Here is a 22,492-nt window from a genome sequence, read left to right as displayed (position 1 = left end):
CCCTTCGGCTAAATGAAAGCCGCACATTGATCCAGCGATAAAATACATCGATCAGCAAATTACCTTTATTCAGCTTCATTTGCTTCAGTGCTATTCACGTTTTTTTAAAAAAAAAAAAAAAAAAAAAAAACCACATAATTAACAATACCCTCATAACAGACAGCGGGTGGCTCAATACTATTTTGGTTTCAGTGTGTGAGTGTCACAGCCAGTAATATCTGTTCTGTTTAAATCGTTGGCTTTTGTAAAGTTATTTCGCATCACTCGGTGGCAGGACAACTGTACACTGGGCACTGGGGCAAAAATGGACCATATATGCCCCCTCCTTTCCAGATTCACACCTATGCCTCGTTTCCACCATCACGGAGCTGGTGCTGGTGCCGGGCTGGTTCCCACTTGGTGCCTTTGGGAACTAGCCTACGTTTCCACCAGTGTCAAAAAAGAACGGAACAGAAATGTTGCGTAGGCGGAAGTGAAACCGAACCTCTCCCTGCTGTTGCCACGTCCCTTTCGGAAAGCGCTGTAAATTCATATAACATAAACTGTTCTGCTTTTAACATTTTCTTGCCCAAAGTTTTCTACTGGACTAACAACCAGAACAACTACACCCCTCTATACTCCCCGGTGCCATTTCCAGACTTGGGTTCACTATACAGTAACAGTATATTTACGTTCGTAAACTCCAAGTATACAAAGTCAGTCAGTGAGTTTGTCCATCCATCCATCTGTCTTCTGACTCCAGGGTCACACAGGGCCTGGACCCAATTCTTAGCAGCACAGGCTACAAGGCTAGGTTACAACAGCATGTAGCCCATTGCAGGGCACATACACATGATGGGCAATTTAGACACCAGTTAACCATAACATTACATACCCTCATATTGTCAGGGTCAGCCCCCCACTGTGGTCCTTCCGTGCCCCTTCCCTGTTTGACCAGCAGGTGATGCTGGTCATTCCATCCTTCACGTCAGTCCTTGTTTCTCCCCTGTCTCTTGTCTGGTCTTGTGGCTCAATGTATTAAACATGTGCTGTCTGTTTGCCCCTCGGTCCTGAGTTCCCTCTTGTTGTGAGTTCGAATCCTGCCTCCTTTGTTTTTGTATTTTGCTCCCTAGTGTTTCATTTGAGTTTCTTTAGTTCTTGTGTCTGATTTTGTAGTTGGTTTTGGTTTTGTTCCTTGCGCCCCTGCTTGTGTCTTTACCTGTTTAATTCCCTAGTGTTGGTTTCTGTTTCCTTGATTAATTCTTAGTTTCCCTGATTGTTAGTGTCTTTGAGTTAATTGGTTTCACCTGTGTCCTGTTTCCCTAGTCTTTGTTAATCAGCCTCACCTGCCCTGTGTTAGTCATTACCCCTGTAGTATATTAGTTCCTGCCTTTGTTCTGTTCCCGGCTGGTTCATCGCGTCGTGTCTATGATTGTCGTTGGTTGATGGTTTTGATATTTTCAGTGTTCTGCGTGTATTCGGTTTTTGTTATTTAGTCTTGTTTAATCCCCTTTCTGTTTTTGACCCCTTGTGGTCTTTTTGGTTTAGTTGTGTTTATAGTGTTTTCAGTTTTGTTTAATAAACCCCGTTTTTGTGTTCCTGGAGCCGCCAGTGGGTCGTCCGCCCCTTCCTTGTGCACCATGCCTCGTTCCCGTTCCCGTGCCGTCCGGAACCATGACACATATAGAGTAGGGGCAGGGCTTAGAGCCCTTGCCCCTTGAGATGTGAGGAAACAGTGCCCACCCCCTGAGCCACCCTGCATCTCCAAAATAGTAATGTACCCAGCAAATAAAAAAATAAAGTTAAAAGGCAAAACCATCACAATAAACATTTTATTTTTCGAAAGTGTACATATATAAATTCAATACAATGGAATCCGTGATTGTCTATACACGCACTCAGCTGTGATAATACATACGCACTTATGAATGGGTTGGGCTGCACGCTGCTGCCTTACATTTGGTGCTGAAGGGTGGAGGACCACCATGGTTTGTCTCCAACTTAACCGGCTAAGTAGGTCTGAAGTTGGGCTGCCTCTGGTTCTCCTCGATTCACCACGCAAACCAGCAAAACCTCAGTAACGAGACGGTGTATTCTTAAAAAGGGACATGGGACGGTGTATTCTTAAAAAAGGACATGGGATGATGCATTCTAAAAAAGGGACATGGGACGGTGTATTCTTAAAAAGGGACATGGGACGATGCATTCTAAAAAAGGGACATGGGATGATGCATTCTAAAAAAGGGACATGGGACAATGTATTCTTAAAAAGGGACATGGGACGGTGTATTCTTAAAAAGGGACATGGGACGATGCATTCTTGAAAAAGGACATGGGACGATGCATTCTAAAAAAGGGACATGGGACGATGCATTCTAAAAAAGGGACATGGGACAATGTATTCTAAAAAAGGGACATGGGACGATGCATTCTTAAAAAGGGACATGTGACGATGCATTCTTAAAAAGGGACATGGGACGGTGTATTCTTAAAAAGGGACATGGGACGGTGTATTCTTAAAAAGGGACATGGGACGATGCATTCTTGAAAAAGGACATGGGACGATGCATTCTAAAAAAGGGACATGGGACGATGCATTCTAAAAAAGGGACATGGGACAATGTATTCTAAAAAAGGGACATGGGACGATGCATTCTTAAAAAGGGACATGTGACGATGCATTCTTAAAAAGGGACATGGGATGGTGTATTCTTAAAAAGGGACATGGGATGGTGTATTCTTAAAATCCTTGTACGCTATGAAAAAAGTAAATAATACACCTCAAATACGAAAAATCCCATAGAAAATGCCCCCCCCCCCCCAGTTTGGTTAATGCTTATTAAAAAGTGCTTTTTATAAACAGTGCACCCAGTCTTAGTTTGGCTGGTCTGCATGAAGGTGCATATACATACACCTTGCATAATTCCACTTACGGCCAAAAAGCATGTAAATCGCTACAAGTAACTATTGCACCTGTTACACCCGTGGGGGTTTGAGCACATAATGACCGATTTCTGATGGAAGTAAAACCAGGTATTGCACAGAAATTAGTGTTATATTTTGTATCCATCTAAAATCTAGGCAAGGGAAGAGATATTTCATATCTGTACAAAATACTTCGCATATATTAAAATAAAATGTAGCAATGCTTATTGTTATTAGTCATTGTTATTGCTATTATTATTAGCGTGTATTTACAGAGATTGGCATTCTGAGTAATTAAAATCTGCAGTATGCTTTGATGTTAACACAGCAGTGTGGCTGTCATGGCGATATTGTTGTCACGGTGACCCTCCACCCAATTATCTGTGTTTGCTGGTGTTAAGAGCCCGGAAGCTTGTTTATAGTACAAAAAAAAGACTGAAAGTGCTATTTATTATACCTCTAATTCCCAGCCCTGAGTCTGACCTTAAAAAACGCCATAAAAACTTTGTTTCTGCTGACCTGTCGTCTGTATGCTGTTTAAGACCTGAAAATCCTCGTTAAAATTCTCCAAAATTCCAAAAATGCACGTCTGACATTGTGAATGATATACAAAACAAAAAATGTAATAAAAATATAATGTAAATAAAATAAGATAAAATAACGCACATCAAGCTTTTCTCAGTTTTCTTAAAATTTCTTGGAAACTCTCAGTTCCTCAGTCACTTGCTTGTGATTATAATGCTTCTTTAAGTTTTTTTTTCCAATCATTCTAAGAGTTCTGAAAAAAGATATACTTTGGTGATTTTTACTTCTGCATTTGGTCTGAAATGCACCCTTAATGTTTTTTTTCTTTCTTTTTCATAACCATGGCTATTATTTTTAAAATGCTTTAACTCAAAGGAGCCCATCAAAAAGAGTGGTGTCATAATGGCATTTCTAAGCATCTATGGCTTTTTCAAAGTAGAAGATGAGTGTAAAATGGAACCATATAGTGATGCAGTTAGGGTCTACAAGAGAAAATCGCGCAGACCGTGAGGAACACGAGGACCTGAGTGACTCTACACCCAGGGAATTCTGGGGGAATCTGAGTTTGGGGGCAGGACCACCTCTCCTAAGAATCACTTCCATCATAGATCACTGGCTTTTCAACTGTCAAATGGTAGAAAATATTCTTTGAGATGAACCTACAAAAAAAAAACAATACCATAAATATAATTAAAAACAGGAATAAAACGAACAAAATGAAAACTGTGGTTGAAATATAATCGACAGAACAGAAAGGACGATAAATAAATTGAACTTATAGGTTACTGATACCGACTAAAGCTTTCCTGCCTGTAACGGAACGGCGTACCTAGAGTAGGAATTGTCAAAGAGTAGTGTATAGACCCCTGGCCTCCGAACTTTCAGCTGGCCCTGAATTGTCTCCTGGTGGGAGTTGCAGCGGGTCAACGGGATCAGAACCTGCCGAGGGAGAAGGAGAGATTTCAACCCTCTGCTCTAAAGACATGTGGGAATCTGGCCTCACGTGCAGGAGGTGCCCATACTAATTCAGTGTGAAAGTGACTCATATAACAGCTGGCAGTACTGATTACCACAGAGGCCGTGTTCCATCTAAAAAAAATAATAATTCACCATTCAGCAGAAAAATGCTAGGCTGAAAGTCTAAGGGACAGGCTAAAAAGAATTCTTTATTACATTTGATTATATATTATAGATCTCGCAGCTCTTTGTGTGTGATGATAGTGTGAGGTTCCTCCAGGTTCTCCGGTTCATACCCAGCCCGGGGTTCAAACAGACCCCAGTATGACATGTTCCCCCGTTCCCTGGGATCGGCTCCAGATCACCGTGACCCCAACTGTGTGCATATATGGGTTGCCACAGCCTTCTAATAATGCCACTAAATCCTGCTTACTGCTCTCCTGTAGTGTATCTTTGATGCTAAGAAGTCCATCCTCACCCAGGTTCCTCAGTCAAGTCCTGATGCTTGATGGCCTTTGGAAACCGGGGCATGTTTTTTTTTTTCCATTTCCATAAGGCACATAGACCTTATTCGGCTAAAATAGGCCCATCAGAACTTGGTAAAAGGAGAACAGAGGCCTCGGTGTTTCAAAAGGAGTCGTGTTTAATTTTGCACAGGGATTCCAGACTGGGGCTCCGAAGAATTGTTGCTTTACCTTGGCCTGCTCGAGTGCAGCATCATCCACTTCACGGTACACCACGCTGAAGGCGATGCTCTTGGGCTCGGAGGAGAACACCCAGCTGACAGTGGGTCCTGGCTCGGGCATGGTGATGGACAGCACACTGTAGCAACTGGAGCGGATGAAGAGCTCCCGGGGTCCTTCACCGAAGTGTGAGACGTCCTCGAGCGTCAGCGGCACGGCAGACCTGCCCGAGACAGCCACAGCTATATTTTCAGGCCCAAGGGCCGCTCACATTTTCACGTCTCACAGCTAAGAGACGACTAGACAGATTTGTGACGTAATGGAAGGCACTGACTTCAGCAAATTCTCACCCTGGAATCTGTTTTAAAAGACTTTAAATGGAAATGTAGGCACCCCGCCCCCAGCTTGGCTTTTCAAGACTTTCTATAGGAGATCTTGCCGAAACATCTATCAGTGATTGGGTTTCTAGGCGTGCCAATTCATATGCTATGATGTCGCAACAATGTATTTATGGATGCATTTCTGTTCAAGGTTTAGTTTAAACCACATTAGTTTCAGTGCTCACAGAAAGTTTTGGGAGGCTTGCTTAAATTCAGTATACATATTGCAGATTAATTGATTTTATTACGAAAATCATTACTTTATTTTTATTTTTTGCAAAAAATATATATATCACATTACAAACAACCAGTAGACTTAAGCTAAATATTAATTTCAAGTAGTAATAAACTCAAATTACAGTTGTAAAAGAGCTGCTAAAATAGTTAAAAAGTTCATTGACGAGCAGGGTAGTGGGTGCTTTTTAATTAGTGACACCTTTTAATAACATTCAACACCAAACATTTGTGTTTAGTATCCCTTTGGCAGCCAATGACTACAATTGAAATTAATAGCAAAATGGCAAGATCATAACTGAATGATTCAGTCAAAAAATGTACACTAAATAAAATGCCTGTGTGTAAGATACGTGCAGATATGTTAAACACTGCTTGGCAACCGACTTCTGTTCCGAACACAATGAATTAGCAACATTTTTGCAGAATTAAGCAAGCGTCCCAAAACTTTATGTTAGCACCGTATGTCAAATTACAGTGTGCGCCTTAGTTTCAACAAGGAGGCCGCCGTGGTGATGATATGTTATCCCAGGGGTCAGCAACTCCGGTCCTGGAGAGCTACTATCCAGTAGGTTTTCAATCCTACCCGGCTTCTAATGAGCCACACTAGTTCTCAGGTAAATACCAGGAGCAGGTGTGGCTCATCAGAAGCCAGGTAGGATAGAAAACCTGCTGGATAGTAGCCCTCCAGGACCGGAGTTGCTGACCCCTGTGCTGTCCTAGTCACTCACGTGAGCACCCCTGACTTTAGAAGCTGGATCTCTGCATCCTGCCGGTCCAGCGTCACACCCTCAGGGTCTTCGGAGGCAGCATCCCCGGTGCTGTCACTCCTGATTCACGGCATAACCGAAACAAAACAAAAAGAGGAAAACCGCATCATGTTTCCGAAAGAGCGGCAGAGCTCCGCTCCATGGCAGCAGCGCTGCACTCCGCCTCCCCTGAAGCGGCAGTCAGGGTTGTGACGCGTCCCCGTAAGCGGCGACTGGTTCACGGACGCGTTCGGCGGAGCTGCTCACGGGCACGCAGAGTCGCCGTCGTAGATCCCGTCCAGGTCCTCCTCCGTGATGATGTCGAAGGCGGCGTCATCCGACTGGGGGCTCGGGTCTGTCACTGAGGCAGGGGGGAAGGAAATGGGAAGGAGGTGTGAGATATGCCACGATATCTCCACCGACTGCATCTCAGGGAACTTCCCAGAATTTATGAGAGTGGCTCCTGGAATATTTAGTGAAGCAGAGAAATTCCCAACAAAGAAACCCATCAGAATCCATCCATCCATCCATCCATCCATCCATCATACCAGCTATCCAGAACAGAGCTGCCATGAGCCAGCAGCCTATTCCAGGGAGCACAGGGCAGAGGACACCCTGGACATGATGCCAGTCCATCACAAGGGACACACGCAGGTGTTCCTGGAATTTTTCAAGTTGCTGGTTGGATTATTCTAAAAAATGTGCCTCATCTACACAACTAGGAAGCTCATATGAACATTTCTACCATTTGGGTAAAGAGATGCAATCAGTCTGATCCCCAATCAGTTTCTAGCTGCAACCTTTTGGCTGAACCTGTCTCTTTCTGGCAAAATGTTGGCATAACTCTGCCCTCGGTCACCTCTGCTGAGCTCAGCACCTTTTAACCTCTCTTCGACACCAAAGTTTTATATAAATAACCCACCCATGATCTTCTTTGCTCACATCATACTAATGCTGAAATTGTCCTGCCTTGGAGAAATTATGCTCATATCAGGAGACCAAGACACTTCCTTGGGCTCCCTTGAAATTTAAGACAAATACAATTTCCTGCTTCATCCAGAGGGACTCAGAAAGATTTCAGTGAACTCAAACAATGGCCACATCGGAAAGACATAATTACTTTCTTTTTTCCCCACAAAAAAACATAGCTGTCTGTTGTTTTTTTGTTACCTGTCACCCTAGGTATGGGTGTGTAGGGGGCGGGTCCCAGCTCAGAGGGGGGGCAGGGGGAGGTGGGGGTGTCCTGGTTGCTGCCCACCGCGGCCTGTGTGAGGCGCTCCACCACCGCGCAGTGCTGCGAGTAGCACTCTCTGCAGCAGCGCTCCTTTTTCCCGCTATGCTTCGTCATCGCAAAGTTGTTGCTGCAGTAATAACAGAAAATGCGCCCGCATAGCCTGGCATGACCAGTAGGGGGCGGTACACATCTATGTTTTTTTTTTCATGTTTAATGTCAAAGGACAAACACCTTCTTGACTACCAATGCCTGTACAGTAAAACCTAAGAATCAGGCATATAATACCCCCAAAAACTGCCCACAGGAAGTAACCCTAAGCTTTAATCGAAATGAAAATTAAAATGATAGAGTATGATTTCAATGAAAGAATCATTGAAGATTTAATTGGTAACTGATTGTCGGGCCTTGTGCAACACATTTAAAGAGTAACTCTAACAAAGAAATTATTCATTTAATAATGTTTGATATGAATTTGGAAAACAAAGAATGCATAATAATGTTTCTCATTTCATTCTATATCACATGCCAAAAAAAATCACTCATCAGAGACCCAATTATTATCATTAAGCCAAAGGCACTAGCCCACACCCAGCCAATCAGTGGCATCGTCAGGGATGGCTGTCCAGCCAATGGGAAGCCCCGTTGTTTTCTGCGCTCACCTGCAGTGGTGCCTTCGCAGCCACCAGGTGAAGGTGCTTCGGCAGCCCTGGCAGCGGTCGGCCTCCTTGTCCACGAGCCACCACTGCTCCTCCGCCCGCAGCTTCTGCTCGAACTCCAGCGCGTCGGACTTCTGCCACAGGGCATCCTTATCCCTATGGGGTGGGGGGGGGGGCGGCGGGAGGGGGCAGGAAAATGGCTCCAAGAGCTCAAATAGGATCAAACAGGAAACCCCGGCAGTGCTGGACACACACTGCGCAGGTCAAATCCCAGAGAAATCCCGGGGAAGAACATGGTAGCCTCGCACCTCCAGGGATGCAGGCCTGAATCCGACCCCACGTCCGCCTACAAGGCCTGCCTCTGGGGACTCCTCCCACTGTCAAACCCATGTGGTTAGGGGGCCGTGCTGAATTTAAAATCACCCGTAGGATGTGAGTGTATGTGCCCTGCAACTGACTGGCATCCATACAAGGTGCCCTCTACCATGTTCTGCTTGGGATTGGCTGCACTGGATAAGAGGGGACCGGAATAAAGGGATGATAAAATAAAAAAATACAACCTCAAAATGCATATTGTAAAATGACAGTATTACATACTAACTGCAAGTAATGTATACTGTACATCACCCAGTTAAAAGTAAATACAAATATATCAGTACATTCTTGCGGGCATTTTCGAATCTGTCTATCGCATACTGGGGTTTTGCGCTTGTCCCCTGCTGGGTGAGGGTAAACCTCACGTGATCGGCTGCCGTGCATTTAGACATGAAAGCCTAGGCATTGAACACAGCCTCGGTCCAGGGGAAGGGACACCACGGCCGTCGCCGTGGAGCCCAGGAGCCATGTGATGTAACAGACTCAGACGCGCTAAGAATGTCTTCACAGCAAGACAATTTCCTGAAGCTAAAGACTCCCTGTGGACAAGCAGTAGGCAGGAAATAATGCAAAATGCATTTTTTGATTGCCCCCTAAGAAGCGCCCCCCCCCCCCGAAAAAAAAAAAATCCAATATGGATGTAAACAAGAATAGAACTAAATGCTTACCTATTTACTTTGGTTACAGATTGTTTCATCCATTGTGATTCAGGGTATTTGCCTGTTATTATCCCCCCTCATTATTGTACTACATTGTGTTTTCCATCATCTCTGATATAACGTTAGCTAGCCTGTTATTATCTGTGTTTATATCCGTGCTTCAATGTGTCCCTGTTATTATCTCTGTTGTTACTGTTTCATATTGTGTTACATTATGTTTGTTGTTATGATCTAAGCTGATATTATTTCATTGCAACCATATTATCCCATCAGTGTTTCACATTGTTTCTTGCTGTGATCTATGTTTATATGACTGTCATTGTATTCCTGTTACGGTCCCTGTGTTCTCCATCATTCCTGCTATTGCGTTACATTGTTTCTCCTATTATCCCTGCTGTTACTCTGTCTCACTGTGTTTCCTGATCTATGACTATTGTTACTGTGTTCTGTCGGCTTTCCCCGCGATCTCTGCTGGTACAGTGTTTCACTGTGATTCCCATCATTACTGCTTCTGTTGCCCTGACTGACGCGTTACCTGATCAGCTCAATGAGACGCTCCTCCAGGGTGCTTTTCGTCTTGCACAGGTCTTCAATTTCAGCCGTGGTCTTCATCTCCAGGACTTGTCTCTCTTCTGCAGCCCTGTCCAGCTTCCCTCTCAGCTCCTCGCACCCCTTCCTGGCCACAGACAGCTCCTCCTCAGTCCTGCCAGAGTGTGAACAATGCAGGACATCGGCAGTTTCAGGTCAACACACGTGCATGTGAGGCTCAGGACGCCTCAAACGCCATCGGCAGGCAGCTCACCTAACCAACGTTCCTCTCAGCTGCTGGAGGTCCTCCTCAGCCTGTCGTACCTTGGCGTCACTCCTCGCCATGTCCTCCATCTTCTCCTCCATCTGATGGGCGCAGTCACTGTTTGCGGCCTTGAAGGAAATGAAGATGGCATCATGCACAGACAGCCACGAGCAGACGGGGGCCCCGATGCAGAGCATGCTCAAAACGGGGGGGGGTTTAAGGCCTCGGTCAAGGTCCCAACAGACATGGGTATAAGGGGCGGAGCTAAAGGCGGCCCACTGCCCCTGGTCCCTCCCCCCAGCCAAAAGAGGACCCTCCCATATACTAAATACACATAAAGTTATATTGTTATAATTTTTCCCAAGTGTTTCACAGGTAGAAAATATTACTTACACTTTAACTGTGACTTGCGATTTTATATATCTGTCATTTTTGGTATACATTCTTATTATGGTAGGTGTATGGTGTAATTTTTAATAAAAAAAAAAAACAAAACCTGTAAAATCCCTACAACAAACTTAAAATAGAATACATAGCAATGTTTTGAAGTCAAACTAAGCTGTTCCTTTTGTATTTTATGTATTTAATGCTTTATAGTTTTTGTGAGGGACAGTCAAATTCTTAAAAAAAAAAAATTCTTTAAAGAATGACCCACACTTTAAAACACCTTTCAGCGCCGCCGCATACAAGTATGCGTGCACGCCTGTATGTGTCTGTGTGTGTGTGTGTGTGTGTGTGCGCGGGGGAGGGGGGCCGATCGGTGTTTTGACCCTTGTGTGCAGTTGTTCCGCCACTGATGGCTATGCGACCTCCCTATCATAGCAACAGAGGTCTCACATGCTGAGTCACATAGAGCTCTTTCTTTCTTTCTTTCTTTCTTTCTTTTTCTCCTTCCTATTCCCCAGTGACCATGGTCATCCTGTCTATATTCCCAGAGGCTGTGTTACTCAGCCAAAGCTGTAATCTTGAAATGCTTCAGTAAAATGCCCAGTACTTTACAAAAGTATAAGTTCTCATACTGGCTCCTCAGATCTCTCCAGTGCTCGAATGCGCATTTCCAAGCCAGTCTGGCTTCAACTGTCAAACTCACAAACCTCCAGCTGTAAGACTCTGGCCTCCAGCAAAGACGATTTCTCCCTCCCCGCTGTCAGCTGGCCTTTGAGATTCCCCACTTCATCCCCAATCCCCTATGAACAAAAGCTTAAGGTTAACACCCCAAAAACAGTATGAATACACTCTACGCAACACATCCATACCTTCAGAATTTAAAGATCAGTGGTCATTGTTGACACACCACAGCACAAAGTGCACAACAACGAAATGTGTCCTTTGTATTTAACCCATATGTAACGTCGTGACATAGCAGGGGGCAGCTAATTCAGCACCCAGGGAGCAGTGCTTGGGGGAGGTACCTTGCTCAGGGTACCTCAGTAGAGTCTTGCTGCTCAGGGAGTTGAACCAGTAATCTTTCAATTACAAGTGTACTTCCCTAACCATTAAGCCTCCACTGTCCACTTTGAGAATGCATGCAATGTATCTATATCTATATGGATGTACACAATTTGTATCTACATCTACAAGAATCAATCTATAAGAATGTGTCTATAGCTATAAGATTGTGCACAATGTATCTATATCTGTAAGAATGTATCTATATCTATGAGAATGTACATAATGTATCTATATCTATAAAAATGTATCTATAGCTATAAGAAATAACAGCTAGAATGAACTTCAGACAGAGAGAAGATGGTTTGACTGGAACATGGACCTTGAGCTGATTCTGATGGTTTAAGGCTTCACTGGACATCTGAAACTTCAAGGCCTTCACTTCCTCCCGCGCAGCTTCCTGGATGCTGGTGGCCTGCTCCAGCTGCTCCTTGAGTTCCAGGGCGGTCTGCGTGAGGTTCTGCGACTGGGCCAGCTCCTCGCACAGACTGGTGTTCTCCTGCCGGAGGGCGGCAAGCCCAGCTCTCAGACGCTCGGCCTCGCGGGCCACCTCCTCCAGCCTGCGAGCCGCCTCCTGGTTCTCGGAGGTCAGGCGGCAGACAGCGACGCCCAGCTCGGCAGTCTCGGTGTTGGCCCGGTGGAGGCCCTCTTGGGCTTCTGCACGCTCCAGCACCAGGTTCTCATGGAGAGTCTTCAGGGCAGACAGCTCCTCCCTCAGGGGCACTAGCTCAGCCCGGACCTGGGTTTCATGATCCCTGATGACCCTCATCTCCTCCTCCATCTCCACCTGCCTCCCCCGGAGCTCCTCCTCCTGTCCCTTCAGCTTCTCAAGCAGGGTCGCAAGCTCTTCCCGTGAGGTCTCTGCCACATTCAGCTGACCTTCGGTCCTCCTCTTGTCCTCGACGGCACCCCGGAGCTCAGCACGCAAATCCAGGAGCTCTGCCTGCAATCTGGAGACTTCCTTGACGTTCAGCTCTAGCTGGCCCTCCACAAGCATCAGGCTGGAAACTGCATCCTTCTTCTCCTCTGCCAGCTCCTTCATTTTGGCTTCCAGCTCCTGGGTCTGGAGCTTCATGAACTGCAACCGTTCAGCAACTTCCTGGAGCTGCTTGCGGTGTCCAGCCTCAGTCCTCTGGGATTCCGCCAAGCTGCCCTCCTGATCGACCACCCGACTTTCAGCAGCTCGCAGCTCCTGGCGGGTGGAAGACAGTGCCCCTTTTGTTGCCTCCAGCTCCTTTTTCAAGTGCTGGCTCTCCTGCTCAAGCTCCCTCACGGCCCCTTCTACGGTCTCCTTCTCCAAGACGGCCCTGCGAAGGCCCTCATCCAGGCATCGGTTCTCCTCACGCTGCTTTTTCTCCCGCTCATCCAGCGCCATGGCCGCGTCATCTATTTGGCTCCTCAGCTGCTTCTCGGACGCATGCAGGGCAGCCAGCTTGCTCTCCTTGACCATCCCGGCCTCCGTCAGCTCTTTCTTGGTCTGCAGCAGCTTGCCGTTGAGCTCCTCAAGGCTACTGCATCTGGTCTGGTAGTCCTCCATCTTCCTAGCCTGGTCCTTTACAGTGACCTGCAGCTCCACCTGCTTCCCCACAAGGCCTTGCTTCTCTACAGCCAGCTGAGTCATCTGCTTCTCCAAGTGTTCGATCTTCTGGAGCCTGACGGACGCTTCTTCGTCTTTAGCCTTTAGCTGCTGGGTGTAAGTGTGAATTTGGCCCTCTAGCGAGTCCCTCAGGCTGGCAAACCTCTGCTGAAGTTCCAGCTTCTCCTCCTGGGCTTTTTTCCTCTCTTCTGTTGCCTCGACCACTGTCACCTCCAGGGTGTGCTTCAGGTCCTCCAGTTGCCTTTCCAGGCTGCCAGACGCCTTCTGCTTTGCCGCCAGTGCCCCCTGCAGGCCATCCGCCTTGGCCCGTTCTTCGGCCAGCACCCCCTCTCTTATCCTCATCTCCTCGGCCAGCCGCCGTGATTCCTGCCTCTGCATCTCCACCTCCCGGCACACCTCCAGCCTAGCACTCTCTGCCTGATTGAGTTCATCCAGCAGGCCGTGGATCTTCTGGGCTGAGTCGAGGTAGCTGGTTGCATGCAGGCTCTTCTCGTCCAGCACACCGTCCAGCTTGGCCAAGAGCTCTGCGTTCTTCCGCTCCACCGTGGCCAGCTGGGCCCTCAGCTCATGCTCTGTTGCCCCCCTCAGCCTCTCAGCCACCCTCAGGGCCTCCAGCTCTCTCCGGCCGGCCTCCTGAGTAGCCAGTGAGGTGTCCAGCTGACCCTGTAGCGCCTCCACCACGGCCCTCAGCTCGGAAGACTCCTGGCCCAACTCCACCACCCGGCCCAGCAGCTCCCGCTGCCTCAGCTCTGACTGGTCCAGCTGCAGCCGCAGGTCATCGGCCGCACAGGGGCTCACGGCGTCATAGGCTGCCTCACCTGCGACCAGGTCAGGGCTGGAGGGGAAGTCCTGCACCTGCCAGAGATGTGCGGAACAGATGTGGTTAGATGTGGCTCTTCTTGAGGACCGTGCCTGTGCTGCATTTCTGGCTAATAATCTATGCTGCTTGATACCGTAACAGTGCTGAAGGATTACAGTACTGTTAAAAAGTCTTAGGCAGTCAAAGGAAATGATGTTTAAAGGATCTTCATATTGGTGTAAAACTATGATATTACGTCTATAAACTTTGAAAAAAATTCAAAATCTCTCCTAAAATCATCCCAGGATTTGCAGCACCATCCAATACACCATGTATTTTCTGACTAGACCACTGGCAAACCATGTCTGGTTAATAAATAAATCGCTGAGTTACTTAACTAATTAAGTTTTAAATATCACAAACACATAGAATGGCTCAGGTGGCCCTGAGAAGAGCTCATCCAACAAGATATCAGTGATTTTTTGGAGAACAAACGAAAATATTGTCAGTGTTTATTATGCTGCAGTTAATTTGCATATGCTCTTTTTTAAATTGTGCTTTTTTTTCTGAGCAAATATACACTTATAAATAGCTTTAAACATTTCCTTTGACTGCCTGTGACTTTTGTACAGTACTGTATGTTAACTGAGTAATTAAGAAACTTCATGGCAGGAAGAGAGAAAGAGACTCCCACCGCAGCACAGCTGGAATACAAAGGCACACAACAGAGAACGCTTGATTAAAAGGCACTTCACCGAAACAAGCCTGCTCTGTGTAATATCGAGTGCCACCTAGTGGTCATAATAAGTCGTGATAAGCCAAAATATCCCCAACTTCAATGCATGCAGGGCATGCTTGTGAACAACAAAACTGAACGACTAATGAGGACTGTTCTTCAAAACCTGACAGGATGATTCATTCAAGAGAACAGGGTGTGGGTCTGGTGTTCTTAATGAGGATACTGGGATGGAGCGTGGCTGAACAGGCGGACCAAGGCCCTTTGCTGCAACTGCTCCAGCGACATTAACTGATCTTACGTCCTCATTCGGACAGACGTGGAAACGTAATGAATCCCGGCGTCCCGATTTGGAGGAGCTTTACCTGAGAGTAGGAGCTGACCAGACTGTTGATGCTGGAGCTGCGGCTGGGGGGTCTCCAGAGGTGGGCGGGTGAGCCGCCCAAGGTCCTCCTGCAAGGACACATCCGCCATCAGCCGTCGGCGTCACTAGGTCGCCGATCGAAGGCCGCTGAGCAAATTACACTGAAATGCTCTTATGTGGTCAGTGCCTTAAACACAGCAGGGTACTTGACAATTTAAAATACAGTTCCATGTATTTGTATGACAGCTTGCAAAAGTATTGCTTGACTTACAGTATGATAACAGACTCTGACACTGACACTCTGAGAGGGATCTGACGATGATCTAATAAGCCTCTTTGAATCTGAGATCACTTGCCCTTCCTGCATATATTATTTTTTACTCTAGTGGTCCTCTGCTAAATAATATTTACTCTCTAGCTTGGAATTTTGCTTGGCACATAGGAAAGTAGCATTAAAATCACTGGTGGTCTACAGAATATGTTGTGAAAATGGACTCAACATGTTTTTCAGTGTTCTGGTTAGACAGATGCTTTAATGAAGTAGTTAAACCGGAGTACCTTACTTAAGGCAACTCATTCCAATTAAACAATTCTCTCCTTAGGACTAAGACTTCATTTGTACACGTCTCCTGTTTGGGTTTTGTTCATGTTGCACAGCAACATCTCTTTAGCGCCCTCTGTTGTCGCTTTGGTTGGATGCAGTTTTGAAAGACGACAAAACGGCAGCCGAAGCGTTACCTGGCGAAGGTAGGCCAGGCAGCGTCGAGATCATGGCCTCGAGACGCCACGTCGAACTGGATGTCGTTAAGCTCATACAGGTGATTGATGATATCAGCACTCAGGTGGGGCTTCATGAAGGGGCTGCGTGCGTAGTACCAGTCACTGAAAGCGGATATAATCGGGGTGGGGGAGTGACGACGTAAACCACAGATCAGCCCATAACAGTTGTGTTAAACTCACAAACCTCCAGCTGGAAGAGACCCTGGCCTGCAACAAACAGGCTCACTTGCAGACGGAAACCCACCCTGGCATCTTCATCTGCGTACCTGGTGACCCTCTGATTCATCAAGCATTGCTGAAGGGTGTCAGCCAGGCGCTGGTGCACCAGCGAGTAGCGGATGAAGGCCCGGCCTTTCCCCAGGGACGTCTTCAGCTGGGGCACAAAAGTCGGAAACAGACGGTGGTGTGATATAGTACAGGATATATTTCAACACCTCATACTCTGGCTGGAGACTCCATACTGGTCCTGGAGTAATCACTAAACCCGGGTCCCGAAGCTCCATGCCGTCTACCGAACTACTAAAACTGGGTCTAAGTAATTAGTAAAGCCAGATCTTAGGCATGCACATAATCTAACTAATCACTCAATCAAAGTTATGAAGATCCACAGTATCTATCTAAGTACTCAATCTGAGTTCCAGAGATCCAGAGAATCTAACTAATCTCTCAACCACGGTCCTGGACATCCACAGTATCTACTAATCTACTAAACTCTGGTCCTAGAGATCCACAGCATCTACTGATCTACTAAACTCTGGTCCTAGAGATCCACAGCATCTACTGATCTACTAAACTCTGGTCCTGGAGATCCACAGCATCTACTGATCTACTAAACTCTGGTCCTGGGGATCCACAGTATCTACTGATCTACTGAACTCTGGTCCTGGAGATCCACAGTGTCTACTGATCTACTAAACTCTGGTCCTGGAGATCCACTGTGTCTACTGATCTACTAAACTCTGCTCCTGGAGATTCACAGTATCTACTGATCTACTAAACTCTGGTCCTGGAGATCCACTGTGTCTACTGATCTACTAAACTCTGGTCCTAGAGATCCACAGTGTCTACTGATATACTAAACTCTGGTCCTAGAGATCCACAGCGTCTACTGATCTACTAAACTCTGGTCCTGGAGATCCACAGCATCTACTGATCTATTAAACTCTGGTCCTGGGGATCCACAGTATCTACTGATCTCTGGTCCTGGAGATCCACAGTGTCTACTGATCTACTAAACTCTGGTCCTAGAGATCCACAGTACATGCCGGGCTACAGAATGTATCTCCTTGAATGCCACACTACCTGCAGGATTCTACATTCTTCTTATCCAATGCTACTCTTTCACCAAGATTGTGGTGAACCGAAGCCCACCATCATACCTCAGCAACAAGAGCATTGCACGTTCCTGGGTAATGCTCACCTCCGAGATGGACCTGACAAAGCGAATCCCATCACTGGCGCCCTTCAACTTGGCCAGGCAGTCGCTGAAGTAATCCCAGTAGTCTTTTCGAGTGCCCAGGAACGTCACTTTTTCCTTCAGGTCAAACTGAAAGCAAATCAGTGAGTGAACATGTGATGGTAGTTGAACATCGTAACTACTACACCACCTAGTGACTTGTGAGGGAAAATCAACCTGGACTGCAAGGTCCCTCAATTGTGATGCTGATATGTAGGCCAAACATGACCTGCTAGGCATGTGGATGCCCACTTGCCTCGTTTCCGGCCCAGGCTTTGAATTGGGGGCGGGGGGGAGGGGGTGTTCACCTGCAGCAGGTACTCCAGCTTGTAGGAAAACCGGTGCAAGTTGGAGCTGTCATCTGTGATGGGCTCCCCACTCTCCCTGTACTCTCTGGCCAGCTCTGCCACGGCATCTACGGTATGGGGGAGAGGGAAAACCATTATATAGCAAATGTATACTCTGGGGAACAGAGAAAGCCATTATATAGGGAACTTAAGCCCAGAACACAACTACAGGACACTATTTACTCATGTCACACCCCAGCAGACACACATGTGGTATAGATTATTCAGGGTTCCCCCTGGAGTTTGATTTCAATACTTCACTTTTCTTTGTATTTTTGCTTCTACTAATCAAATTCTTCACTTTTTTTTTTTAGTCACTCTCTCGCCGCTTCTTAATAAATTAAACATTAAACTCACTGAATATACATCTCTTGTTCATTAAGCCTTTTCCTTATAATGGGCGTCAATGGAAGGGTGAAAACGCTTAACGTAGTATAAAGTCCTTATTCTTAGCATTTCGGTTTAGATTTCTTGTCAGGTGAACGTTTTTATGACCAGATATATGTGTGAGAAATATAGTGATTTTTGGTGGCTGTCTTGGTACTTTAAGTTACATTAAGCCTTTTCCTTATAATGGGCGTCAATGGAGGGGAAAACGCTTAACGTAAAATGAAGTCCAAATTCCTTGTATTTCGGTTTTGATTTTTTGTCAGGTGAAAGTGTTTATGACCAGATGTGTGCGAAATTTGGTGACTATCGGTCGCTATTTTGGTACATTAAACCACATTAAGCGTTTTCACATTAAGCATTTTAGAATGTCCCCACACCGATCGATAACATTTGCTACTTTTAGAACGGCCCATGCTCATTTGACATGGGTGATCGACGATCGTGTGTCCGGGGCGCCGGGCCAGTTTTGATTAGGCCCTACGGGTGCTACGGTTGAAAATTGGGGAAAAAATTAAATTCGACTTTTCAAAAATTTAAAATTCGTCATTTGAAAATTGAATTCGCCAGAGTGACGATTTGATGCCGTTTTTCTTCGTCACCATGGGTTCCGTTTTCGTCAATGACGAGAGTGACGACCGGCAGCGGGAACCCTGATTATTATATTGTACATGTAGTAATCCAACTTTACCTGACCAGATGCATGATTATTAATAATCTCGACTACGTATCTGCTTTGGATATCACCGGCACGCCACAGGCTTTGTAGGCGGAACTGCATGTCCGTTATAGCCGAACAAAACTACAGTTAAAAGCGGCCCTGGGGACCAAATTGTTTGTCCGTTATAAGTGAAATTCCGTTATATGCGAGTCTGCTATATCCGATGCTTTTTCTGCATGTTCTTAAAGGCGCACGGCCAGGACCAGCGGACCTCGTCTGTTATAGACGATATTCCGTTATAAGCGAGTCCACTATAACGGGATTGTACTGTACAGGGAACCGGGAAAGCTGTTATATATGGAATGTATACTATGGGGAACAGGGAAAGCTATACTCCATAATAAGTCTGCCTCTAATGACTGTTTTTCTAGAGATTAATCTATTGACTATTTTATCAATTGGCCGACTAATCTAAATGATTAATTGTCCTCCAGAAAATCAACTTGACCACTAATTTAATTATATTTTGACAGCAAACTGTATTGCATGGGGAATCTATACAATGGGGAACTGAGAAACCCACTATATAGTGCAGTGGTGGCTTAATGGTTAGGGGAAGTGCACTTGTAATAGAAAGATTGCTGGTTCAAATCCCCAACCAGCAAGAGACCACTGAAGTACCCCGATCAAGGTACCGCCCCCAAGCACTGCTCCCCGAGTGCTGAATTAGCTGCCCCCTGCTATGTCTTGATGTCACATATGGGTTAAATGCAGAGGACACGTTTCGTTGTTCTGCCTGGTGTGCTGTGGTGTGTCAACAATGACCACTGATCATCTAATTATTATATTATAATTCTAATATAGGAAATTTATACTGTGGGGAACAGCGAAAGCCATTACATAGGAAACATTTAGAATGGGATACAAGGAAAGCCACTATATAGGGAATCTATACCATGGCAAACAGGGAAAGCCTTTACATAGGGAATATATACAGTACAATGGGGAACAGAGAAATCCATTATATTTCATAGACTGATGATGATGCATATAAATATACATACACATTTTCAGAGACGTGTACATATGTGTGGTAATGAGGAAATCACAGTGGAGACTGAGCTGAAAAGTCATAGGATTTATCAGACAATAAGAGGCAAAGTTGAGATCTGAAATCAGAACGTGGGGATGACACTGAAGGTGACACTGATGAATTTCCAGAGTAGATGAATCTGAAAACAGCAAAGAAAACACAAAAGCTCTACTATGTAGTTGCAAAAGGAGTATAAAGTAGTGAGCCATGCTGAAGGCAATGATGCGGTATGAGCAAACGGCTTTCTGAGAAGAATAAAGTGCGTAGAAGCGGAACATCTGGGAAGCTCCGTTATGAAAACCTCCCCAGTCCGAACTGGCGTGCTTTTCTACTGTGGAACTCCATGGAGAGCAGCATGCCTTTCAACCACAGCAGTAGATTAAAGGACAAATGGGACGAGTCTGGCAGGATGGCGTGACCCCGCTCCCTCTGCCTGTCCACGGCAGATCCCAGGAACCAGCAGCAAGGGAAGCCAAGTTAGGAGTCTGGCGAGCTCAGAGCTCCCTCACCATCAGTGGACAACAAGCTGCTCTGTTTCAAGCACACACACACACACACAAAAACCCATGGACACACACACTCTGCCGCCCTACCCTGCAGCTCTCGGACGATCCTCTGCAGCTGGCTCCCTCCAGAAGCTTCTGGGGCAGCCATGGTCCACGGCGTTTACCGGCAACAGGGGTCAGAGGTCACACGCCATCTCTGCCGAGTCAGGGAATCCCATAGATCCATGATTATCAGTGACGTAGAATCAGCTCACCAACATCTTACATATTTTATATTTTAATAAACAAAGACTATTCTATCAATCCAGTGGCTCCTCCCAGGATTAGCACGTTATACAAATATGAAAAAAGACATGGAGTACAAGACTTTTTGGTACAAAATGAAGATTCAAAGAAATATTTTTTTAACGAATGAATTAATTAATTCCTTTTAACTTGAATAAATGTTTGTTTCAAGCTTGTCTTATTGTGACTTTCATCACTAGACTCTCAGTTCCCGTGTCCTATATTTGTAATCAGGGACTGTTGAAACTGTTGAAAGACCTACTCAATGGCACCTTGTGTGTAGTACCCAGAAAGAAAATCCCAAAAAGGGAATTCAACAATCCAGTAAAACTCTAGTCTGCGAGGGGGTGGCTATTGTAAACATATGGCTCTCGTGCTTGGTCTCGGGGCTGGCGCGCGGCGAGAAATCAACAGGCACTGTAAAACTGCAGAGATTGGCATTTCTGAGCAAGATTCGTCACCTCAGCTCAGCCGAACACAAGTCCCAAATCCAGGACCTCAGGTTTCAGGAACAGCCACTATGTGTAAGTACATCTCTACCACCATATAAGCTGAATACCTCTTGAAATATAAAGACGCGGGGCGTGAATTCTGACGCTTATCACTGACTCTCCCTGGTACAAATCGGGATTACACATCGTGATGTTACTTTAAGATGGGTACGCACCGATGATCTAACATCGCTTATAAAACCACATGCAAAAAAAAAACGCACTTAAACCTGTGTTAAACGCGTAAGCTCTAACATGGTATGCACGCAAAACAACAACAACTAATACTTATAATAATAATAATAATAATAATCCGAAGGACTGTAATGTATGGAGGTGACACTGCACAGTTAGTAAATTTCTTAAACCTCGACTTGGTTTCCCTTTAATCCGACAGAGGTCCCAACACAGGTGCTAACTTTGGAACTACTAAACACGGGTATAATCAATCTCTTATTCTTTACATAACGCAAATAATCTCTTCTCGGTTGACATGAGTGCTTCTAAAAAATGTATTATTCGTCTTTTACATATATACTTGTGTTAATAAAGAATTCCTTTTTAAGAATATATTTTTAGACATAGGCCTATGGCTATATATGTTGTCCGGGTAATAAACGTCGGTATGTAACGCTACGCTAGTACAGTAGTTGCTTAATACTATTAAAATACGTATCTTTCTGAATAAACATCACTGGGAAATAGCAGAACTAGCCTACATAATGCAATTGCCATAGAAGCATAAGCAAGACACGCACAATAAAAACAGCACTAACTTTGACATACTTTAAACTAGGCGATCCAGAGTAGTTGACACAGTTTACCTCCACATACTATCTTGCCTGCAATGGGGCGGAGACGATCCTTTTAAATAAAAAAACACTGCACCAATAATCACTTAGGATTTCGGTGACGACACGAACCGACCCAAAAGCAAGTTTAGTTGCACTGAAACCCAAACGCAAACACACGAGTCATGTGACAGCTTCAGAACGCGCTTACCTCAATAAGCTGCACCCTAGCCGGGGGTGCATATGGGGTGAGGCGTGGGACAATCTGGACGGGACGTCTCTCAAGGCTTGGCCGTGGTTTAGCCAGGGCCGGTTCCGAAAAGTCTTCACTGCTTTCTGGACTGCGAAGCTTGGGTTAATATTTCTAACCAGTTCAGGAGTATGCAGGTTCTTACATAATTCATATTCATACCTTCGGGAGAGTGAAGCGGGAAGTGCAGTCGGCATATCATTTTCCATGTAAGAATATCTAAAAGCATCTTAAAACAGATGTATCTTTTATGGAGGGATTTGAAAATGTAGTTTTATTTATTGAAGTACTTTTCTCACATACAAATTTGGTTCTCAGGTTCAGGTTTAAAATGCCCACATTCTTGGGTCT

The 22,492-nt window shown here is 45.6% G+C and overlaps 1 protein-coding gene across 4 annotated transcripts; it reads right to left on the bottom strand.

The window, feature by feature from the left end:
• Positions 1-1,797: 1,797 nt before the first annotated feature.
• Positions 1,798-21,960, bottom strand: fyco1a (FYVE and coiled-coil domain autophagy adaptor 1a). Of its 4 annotated transcripts, none has more exons than XM_072710536.1 (18): positions 21,887-21,960; positions 20,412-20,520; positions 17,639-17,745; positions 17,295-17,420; positions 16,141-16,247; positions 15,833-15,976; positions 15,096-15,183; positions 11,921-14,050; positions 11,244-11,336; positions 10,159-10,277; positions 9,892-10,059; positions 8,326-8,478; positions 7,603-7,826; positions 6,700-6,793; positions 6,415-6,513; positions 5,082-5,292; positions 4,259-4,368; positions 1,798-4,088 (listed from the first exon to the last, which is right to left on the bottom strand). In XM_072710536.1, the coding sequence occupies exons 2-18, from the start codon at positions 20,470-20,472 to the stop codon at positions 4,016-4,018; spliced, it is 4,107 nt and encodes a 1,368-aa protein (XP_072566637.1). In that variant the 5' UTR covers positions 20,473-20,520; positions 21,887-21,960; the 3' UTR covers positions 1,798-4,015. The 4 variants fall into 4 exon arrangements, with proteins under 4 accessions (XP_072566637.1, XP_072566639.1, XP_072566638.1 ...); XM_072710538.1 differs by having other exon boundaries at positions 7,603-7,793; XM_072710537.1 differs by having other exon boundaries at positions 21,877-21,942.
• Between the last annotated feature and the right edge of the window lie 532 nt (positions 21,961-22,492).

Source organism: Paramormyrops kingsleyae, chromosome 4 (assembly GCF_048594095.1).
Source record: "Paramormyrops kingsleyae isolate MSU_618 chromosome 4, PKINGS_0.4, whole genome shotgun sequence".
NCBI classification, from domain to species: domain Eukaryota; kingdom Metazoa; phylum Chordata; class Actinopteri; order Osteoglossiformes; family Mormyridae; genus Paramormyrops; species Paramormyrops kingsleyae.
The sequence above is the reverse complement of the archived record's forward strand: the minus strand, read 5'-3'. Positions and strand labels throughout refer to the sequence as shown.

Excerpts from the sequence above, each read along its gene's own strand:
- fyco1a (XM_072710536.1), bottom strand. The coding sequence starts at position 20,472 with ATGGCTGCCCCAGAAGCTTCTGGAGGGAGCCAGCTGCAGAGGATCGTC. Across the intron at positions 14,051-15,095 it reads TGGTCAGCTCCTACTCTCAG|GTGCAGGACTTCCCCTCCAG; the intron begins GTAAAGCTCCTC and ends CATCTCTGGCAG. Across the intron at positions 4,369-5,081 it reads CTGCACTCGAGCAGGCCAAG|GTTCTGATCCCGTTGACCCG; the intron begins GTAAAGCAACAA and ends CTCCCTCGGCAG.